Source organism: Otolemur garnettii, unplaced genomic scaffold (assembly GCF_000181295.1).
Source record: "Otolemur garnettii isolate 467f Iridium unplaced genomic scaffold, OtoGar3 scaffold00018, whole genome shotgun sequence".
Lineage (NCBI taxonomy): Eukaryota > Metazoa > Chordata > Mammalia > Primates > Galagidae > Otolemur > Otolemur garnettii.
Window position 1 is genome coordinate 17,271,617 of NW_003852413.1, and position 8,828 is coordinate 17,280,444.

An 8,828-nucleotide genomic window follows, 5' to 3' on the forward strand; every position below is an offset into this window, starting at 1 on the left:
GCATCATAGCTCACAGCAACCTCAAACTCTTGGGCTCAAGTAATCCTCTTGCCTCAGCCTCCTATGTAGCTGGGACTATAGGTGCCTGCCAATACTTGGATATTTTTTTTCTATTTTTAGTAGAGATGGGGGTCTTGTTCATTCTCAGGGTGGTCTCAAACTCCTGAGCTCAAGGGATCCTCCCACCTGGCCTCTCAGATTGGGAGGATTACAGGCATGAGCCACCACGCCCTGGACTCATTTTACTACTTTGATTACCAAATTGTAGTTATAGATAAGGATAGAGATAAAAATAGATAGAATAATTCTGGAAAGTTTGGAAACCTGGGTGACCTTTCATTTCCCAGGAAAGTAAAATCCAAAAAAGGAAGGACAATATGAATCTCTCGGGGATGCTTTGTATAGATCTGCAGTCATTTATTAATTTGGGAACACAAAAATGTGTTGTGTAAAACTGGGTTTGCTTATAATATTGTAACTTAAACTTTGATACATTTAAGTAAATGTAATTTAGTTGCAAAATTTAATTATAATGTTACAAATTTATTTTATTTAGAATGCTTTTAGTTTTAATGCTCATAGAACTAAAATAAGCTTTAAAAATGAAATCTTATAGTTTTTGTGGTTTTACAAAAGGAAGTTCAAAAAGTAAAACTAGAAGAAATATTAAAAATCATAGTTAAATAAAAACATTCTTATGGTTTATTAACTTAGTATCCTCTTTACTAGATTCAACTCATATTTAAAGTGGGGCTGTGAGAAAAGCAGGTGATAAGCTCTCAAAATGCATTGTTCTCAACTTTTCAACATGGAAATTTTATCTCATTTGTCATATTTTCTCAGCTTTTACTAACATTGATTTCTTCATTTAGTGTTTCATCTTTATCACCTACTTGAACTTCTGAAAACTCTGTTTTGCTTTTACTCATGTTATTTTATATTTGTTGTACAGATGCTCCTTGATCCATGATAGGGTTATATCTCAATAAGCCCACCATAAGTTGAAAATATCAGGTTAAAAATGCATTTAAGGCTTGGCGCCCATAGCACAATGGTTATGGTGCCAACCACATACACAGAGGCTGGCAGGTTCAAACCTGGTCCAGGACTGCTAAACAACAATGACAACTGCAACAAAAAATAGCTGGGCGTTTTGGCGGGCACCTTTAGTCCCAGCTACTTGGGAAGCTGAGGCAAGAGAATCACTTAAGACCAGGAGGTTGCTGTGAGCTGTGACTATATGGCACTCTACCCAGGGCAACAGCTTGAGACTCTGTCTCAAAAAATAACGTTTAATACAGATTAACCTACTGAATATCGTAACTTTGCCAAACTATCTTAAATGTACTTGGAATACTGACATTAGCCTAGAACATCCAACATAAAGCCTATTTTATAATACAATATTGAATGTCTTATGTAATTTATTGATTACTGTGCTAAAAGTGAAAAACAGAATGGTTTTTTAGATATCTGAAGTACAATTTCTACTGATTGCATACTGCTTTCATAGTATTGGAAGTTGAAAAGTTTTTTTTGTTTGTTTTTTTAGCTGGTCTAGGCAGGGTTTGAACCTGCCACCCTTGGTTTATGTGGCTGGTGCCGTAACAACTGTGCTACAGGTGCCAAGCCCCCAGAAGTTAAAAAGTCTTAAGCTGAGGCATTATTAAAATGGGGACCATCTCTATTTCAAAATATAAACGCATTTCTTTTGCATGACATAAAAGATGCAGTAGATGGAGAATCAGAGGCTAATAGAAGGCTAGGCAGTGTAAAGCTTTTAGGTACATTTTAAAAGGAATACTCTTGCCACAATTTCAAACCTTATCTTGGATCAAACATTGGAGAAAGTCTTTATTTTGCAATGTTTCAAATGACTAAGGAATCTTAGATTAGGAATGCACCGTATTCAGCCTATCATCTAATGTAGGAATTCCCTCAGTATGTGATATTACTCAGTTTTCGCTTAACTACTTTTAGTGACAAGGAACTCAACTACTTCAAAAGACAGCTTGTAATGTAGGGCGAGGGAAAGTGAAGTCAAAGTTTCAGCTGTGATAAGGTTTTCTTAACCTCTTCCCTCTTTATAAGTCAGTAACAGCCAGGCACAGCGGCTCATGCCTATAATCCCAGCAGCGTGGGAGGATGAGGAGGGAGAATTGCTTGAGCTCAGGAGTTTGAGAGTAAGACCCCAACTCATGAAAAAAATGGAAAAACCCAGCCGGGTGCTGTGGTGAGCACCTGTAATCAGCAGCTTCCGGAGGCTGAGGCAACAGGATGCCCACAGCCTGAGTCTGAGATTGCAGTGAGCTGACATCACTGCACTCTGCTCAGGGGCATGGGGTGAGACTCTGTCTCAACAACAACAACAACCCCCCAAAAAAGCAAAGAAATAAAATATGCCCCCCCCAAGTCAGTTTCTTTGGAGTGGCATAGTCAAGGACACTAGGAAAAGTACTTTCAAATTAGCAAACTACATGGATAATTGTGGGTAAGGAAATATGATTTCCTTCTTATGATCTGATAAAATATAGATCAGGCTCTCACTTTTAGTCATTACTGACTGTTTATTGAAATTTGTTATTAGCTGACTAAAAAAAGCTATGGTTAGTGTCACAGGCAAACCTCTTTTCCCACTTTTAGCTTAGGGTTTGTCATGGCTAATTTACCAGATTTCATTTACTGGCCATATTTGAAATAAAGGCTCTTTTCTTTCTTTCTTTCTTTCTTTCTTTTTTTTTTTTGAGACAGAGCCTCAAGCTGTCAGCCTGGGTAGAGTGTCATGGCCTCACTGCTCACAGCAACCTCCAACTCCTGGGCTCAAGTGAGTCTCCTGCCTCAGCCTCCTAAGTAGCCGGGACCACAGGTGCCCACCACTACGCCCAGCCATTTTTTGGTTGCAGCCATTATTGTTGTTTGACGGGTCTGGGCTGGATTCGAACCCGCCACCTTAGGTGTATGTGGCTGGTGCCCCAGCCGCCTAAGCCACAGGTTCCGAGCCTAAAGACTCTTTTCTATACTTTGACTTGCTTGGTGGTTTAGGTCTTATTTATAATCTTTTCATTTCTCTCCCCCCCTTTCAAACTGGCACTCAGAATATCTCAATGTGTAACTGATAGCTCCTCTAGTGCTCCAGGGTATTCTAGTTTGGGAAAATAGGAAGGAGAACTCTTTGCTTCTCCAATCAAAAAGGGTGTATATATCTTTTTCTTCTCATAAAAAAATCTTTCTCTTAAATTCAGATGTTTTGTTTTATAACCAAACATATTACATAATAGATTTTTTTAAAGAGACAAGGTCTTATTCTATTGCCCAACTGGTGTGATCATAGCTCACTGTAACCTCAAACTTGTAAGCTCAAGTGACCCTCCTGCCCTAATCTCCTAAGTAGCTGGGACTACAGGCTAATTAAAAAACATATATATATGTATTTACATTTTTGTTTTGTTTTGTTTTTTGAAGCAGAGTCTCACTCTGACATCCTGGGTAGAGTGCCATGGTATCATAGCTCACAGCAACCTCAAACTCCTGGGTTTAACTGATTCTCTTGCCTCAGCCTCCCAAGTAGCTGGGACTACAGGGCACCTACCACCACACCTGGCTAGTTTTTGTATTTTTAGTAGAGACAGGTTCTCGCTTTTGCTCAGGCTGGTCTCAATCTCCTAAACTCAAGCAATCCAACTGTTTCAGCCTCCCAAAGTGCTAGGATTACAGGTGTGAGCCACTGTGCCCAGCCTAAAAAATATTTTGTAGACATAGCATCTCACTATGTGGTTGAGGCTACAGAAGAGATATTTGAAGAGCATTTTAATTGTTTTATCATAGTCTTTATGGGTATGATTTAATATATTCATAATCTTAATAATTCTTTATTATATACCACTTTAATACATTCATTACCTACCTCTTGCTGTGGGAGGTGGGTACTTTTGTTAGAGGATTCAGCTTAAACTTTCCTTTAATTTCTGAAACTTCCATGCGGTCAGTGACTTTGTCTGGAATTCAGAAAATGTAATTAATCATCTGCTCACAGATTAATTTCTTATATTCTTTTGTAAATTTTCCAACTCAAGGCCTCGAGTTTGAAAGTCCAGGGCCTCAAAGAATAGTAATATATGCAATTTCAAGTTAGAGGCATGTGCAGTTAGAAGGCCACGTGGAATCCAACTTTATTGTTTACTCTTCCCAGATCTCTTAGCAAAATTTCTCGCCACTGGTCCTCCTACAAATGGTATCACACTGATCCTGTATAAAAATAAATGCTAGGTGAAGTAAACCAGGCACAGAAAGACAAATACTATATGATCTCACTAATATATGGAATCTAAAGTATTCAAACTTACAGAAGCAGAGAGTAGAATGGTGGTTAACTAGGGTTAGGAAGGGGGGATATGGGAAGATGTGGGTCAAGGGTACAAAGTTGAAGATGTGTAAGTTCTGAAGGTCTAATGTATAGCATGCTGACTATGGGTCACAATACTGTATTGTGTATTTAAAATTTGTAAGAGAATAGTGTTAACCACACTCACAAATGGTAACTTTGTGAGGTGATGGATGTGTTAATTAGCTTCATTGTGGTGATTATTTCACAATATATACATATATCAAATCATCAAGTTGTACACCTTACAAAATGGTGCTATGAGATACATGGTACAGATAAAGCATCCTAGAAATATGTGGTAAAAATTATTTATTTTTATTTTTATTTATGTATTTTTGAGACAGAATCTCACTCTATCTCCCTGGGTAGAGTGTGGTAGCATCCTAGCTCACAGCAACCTCAAAGGGCTCAAGCAATTTTCTTGCCTCAGCCTCCCAAGTAGGTGAGACTACTGGCACCCACCACAATGCTTGGCTAGTTTTTCTATTTTTAGTAGAGACAGGGTCCCGCTCTTGCTCAGGCTAGTCTTGAACTCCTAAGCTCAACCAATCCACCCACCTCAGCCTCCAAAAGTACTAGGATTATAGGGAAAAAGTTATTTGAAAACAAAATTTATATATGAAATCAGTAGACTATTTCAAGTCACAATTGACAAGGAATAAAATGTTATACCATTTCTAAACTATTTATCTACTTGTTTATATCTTAGGTTCCTACCTGGTGGTAAATAGATTTTCCTAGGGTTCCCTTCTGGGAGACCCATCCCTGGCCTGTCATTTCTTATGAACTAACTGGTCTTTTTAAAAAGTAGGAATGGGGTGGAGTATAATGCTGTTTTACTATCCAAGACTATCCTGCATGGACTCTAACTACTATGGCCCCTAATTCTCCCTTTCCACTTTTGCATAGTATGAAAAATAGGGCCTATGGACCAGAAGCTGGGTGGGCAGACCTTCCACTTTGTTGGTTTTATCTCTCCAGTTACCTCTCCAAAATGTAGAGTGTATTAAGTAGTTAATGACAAGAAAACTAGATTGCTGACTAACAATAATGGACAATTGAATACTATTAAACTATGAAGAAAAAAGTCTCTCTTAGAATTTTATCAATTTTCCCAGGTCCTCCCTCAGAGCCTGGAAAGCAGTTGTTTTTAAACAATTCAATTATAAGCACTCCAAATCTGGAAACTTACCACAGAGCTGGGAACTCTGGAGAAGGTCAACAATTTAGGCACTTGAAAGGTGCTGTGAAATCATCCTTGTGGCTCAAAATAATCATTACTTTAAAAAAATACCTTCAATCTCTCATAGATTATAAATTTTTAAAAAATGACTCAGCATAGAATCTTATAGAATCCTGCTATTTACTTTTAAGCTGTGCTACTTACCACTTCTGGGCTTCAATCAGATCAAGACTCCAATAAAGGGTTTGTTCCATCATACAACTGTGACCTCATTCCCTGCTCAGGCTCAGGCCAAGGAAGAGAATGACCCATAAGCTCCTTCTAGCCTTAGAGCTAAAGTGTTTTCAGTGTGGGTTATTCAGCATCCCTGGGGTATATAAGGATGTGAATTACAGCATCAGAATATTTGGACACTGACTGTCTAGATTTCAGGGAAGGAGAAGAACAGTTTTGTTTTAAATTCTACATTAATATGTTTTCATGTTAATATTAGTGAATTGAAAATTGTTTCAGTAAAACATTTACCAAGGTGCCTTGACTGAATGATGATTAAGAGTCACCATTAGGCCGGGCATGGTGGCTCATGCCTGTAATCCTAGTACTCTGGGAGGCTGAGGCAGGTAGGTTGCTTGAGTTCAGGAGTTTGAGACCAGACTGAGCATGAGTGAGACCGCCATCTCTACTAAAAATAGAAAAACTAAGGAAAGGGGATCGCTTGAGCCCAAGAGTTAGAGGTTGCTATGAGGTATGATGATGTCCAGCATAGCACTCTACCCAGGCAACAAAGTGAGACTCTGTCTTAAAATAAAATAAAATAAAATAAAATCACCATTAATTGTTTAAGTCTAGAAAGAGAGTAAAGAAACCAAAATCTAACAGGCTTGTAGTCTTTAGTATTATTGGGAAAAGTGATTTAACAGAAGCAATTACAGAAAAAATTGCTAGTTTTAAGCAGGTGCCACAGCATTCATGATATGACATGTCTAATGGTATTGTAAATTCTCTATCATAGGAGTTAAGAGTGTCTTTAGTCTACTATGGCTAAGCACAGTATACCTCTGGCACCCAAGAATCAGCTAGTTATGTAGTTGGGCCCCCAAAATTGCTCTGGGCTCTACTTAGCAGCAGCAATTCTAGAAGTTCCCTATTCCTGCTCATGAGGTTTGTTCATCATGAGCATAATTTTTCTTTACCCTAGTCTTTTCAAACTTGGTACACTGCCTCCCCTTCTGCTTGGGGACATAAAGGGGAAGAGAGGAAAGGTTTAATTTATAAATTATACAAATTAACTCAATGAATATTTACTAAGGAGCTTCTATGTTAAAGGCTATCAAAAAAATTTTTTTTGAGACAAAGAGTCATACTTTGTCACCCTTGGTAGAGTGCGGTGGCATCACAGCTCATAGCAACCTCAAACTCTTGGGCTCAAGTGATCCTCTTGCCTCAGCCTCTCAGAGTGCTAGGATTACAGGTGTGAGCCACTGTGCCCAGCCTTAAATCATTATCTTAAAAAATCTTTAAATGTGGTAAAATACACAGAGCTAAAACTTATCATATTAACCACCATTGTTGTCAACCAATCTACAGAACTTTTTCATTTTGCAAAACTGAAACTCTGTACTCATTAAAAAACAATTCTACATTTTCCCCTCCTGCTAGCCCCTGGAAACCACCATTCTACTTTCTGTTTCTATGAATTTGGTTACTCTAGATAACTCATCAAAGTGGAACCATACATTATTTGTCTTTTTGTGACTGACTTATTTTATGTAGCATAATATCCTGAGGTTCATCCATCATATAGCATGTGTCACAATCTCTTTCCTTTTCAAGGATGAATAATATTCTATCATATGTTATATAAACCACATTTTCTTTCTTTCTTTTTTTTTGTTTTTGAGATGGAGTCTCAAGTTGTTGCTCGGGGTAGAATTATGGCTCACAGCAACCTCAAATTCTTGGGCTTCAGCAATTCTCTTGCCTCAGCCTTCCAAGTATCTGGGACTACAGGTGCCCACCACAATGCCCAACTACTTTTTGTTGTAGTTGTCATTGTTGTTTTCTCTGGCCCAGGCTGGGTTGGAACCCGCCAGCCTTGCTATATGTGGCTAGTGCTGTAATCACTGTGCTACGGGCACTGAGCCAAACTCTTGGGCTTAAGCGATTCTCTTGCCTTAGCCTCCCAAGTAGCTGGGATTATAGGTACCCACCACAATACCTGGCTATTTTTATTTATTTATTTATATATATTTTTGAGACAGAGTCTCATTTCATCACCCTTGGTAGAGTGCTATGGCATCACAGCTCACAGCAACCTCACTCTTGGACTTTAAGTGATTATCTTGCCTCAGCCTCCCAAGTAGCTGGGACTACAGGCACCTGCCTATTTTGTTGTTATTATTGTCACTGTTGTATAGCAGGCCAAGGCTGGTTTGAACCCACAACCTGGTGCATGTGGCAGGTGCCCTAACCACTGAGCTACGGGAGCTGAGCCACCTGGCTATTTTTAGAGATGGGGTCTTGATCTGGCTCGGGCTGGTCTTGGACCAGTGAACTGAGGCAATCTATCTACCTTGGCCTCCCAAGTGCTAGGATTTCAGATATGAACCACTGTACCCTGCCTGATTTAAATTATTTTGGATATATATGTGTGTGTATATATATATATATACCCACAAGTGGAAATACTAGATCATAGAGCAATTCTATTTTAAATTTTTAGAAGAACCATCATGCTGTTTTCCATAGCATTTGTACCTTATTACATTCCCATCAACAGTGCACAAAGGTTCCAATTTTTTCACATCCTTGCCAACACTAGTTATTTTCAATAGCCAATATGATCTGTATAAGATGATAGCTCCTTGTGGTTTTGATTTGCATTTCCCTAACGATTGTGCTATTGAGCATTTTTTCATATGGTTTTTGGTAACTTGTGTATCTTCCTTGAAGAAATGTCTATTCAGGTCTTTCTACTTTTTAATTTGAGTTTTTTTTAATTGAATTGTAGCAATTATTCACATATTAGGAATATTAACTCCTTATAAAACACATGATTAGCAAGTATTTGCTTCTATTCCATAAGTTGCTTTTTCACTTTGTTGGTTGTGTCCTTTGATGCACGGAAAAATTTTGATGTGGTCTAATTTATCTATTTTTACTTTTGCTGTGCATGCTTTTGGTATTATATCCAAAAAAACATTGCCAAATCCAATGTCTTGAAGATTTTTGCTAACGTTATCTTCTTTTTTTTTTTTTTTT

The 8,828-nt window shown here is 38.2% G+C and overlaps 1 protein-coding gene across 1 annotated transcript in view; it reads right to left on the reverse strand.

Moving 5' to 3' along the window:
• EFCAB3 (EF-hand calcium binding domain 3) overlaps positions 1–3,987 on the reverse strand; it is a 30,400-nt gene extending 26,413 nt beyond the window's left edge. The window contains exon 1 of the mRNA XM_012802867.1: positions 3,905–3,987. Coding sequence (XP_012658321.1) covers positions 3,905–3,978 — 74 coding nt within the window. The 5' untranslated portion in view covers positions 3,979–3,987. The remainder of the gene's footprint in view (positions 1–3,904) is intronic.
• Positions 3,988–8,828: the final 4,841 nt, after the last annotated feature.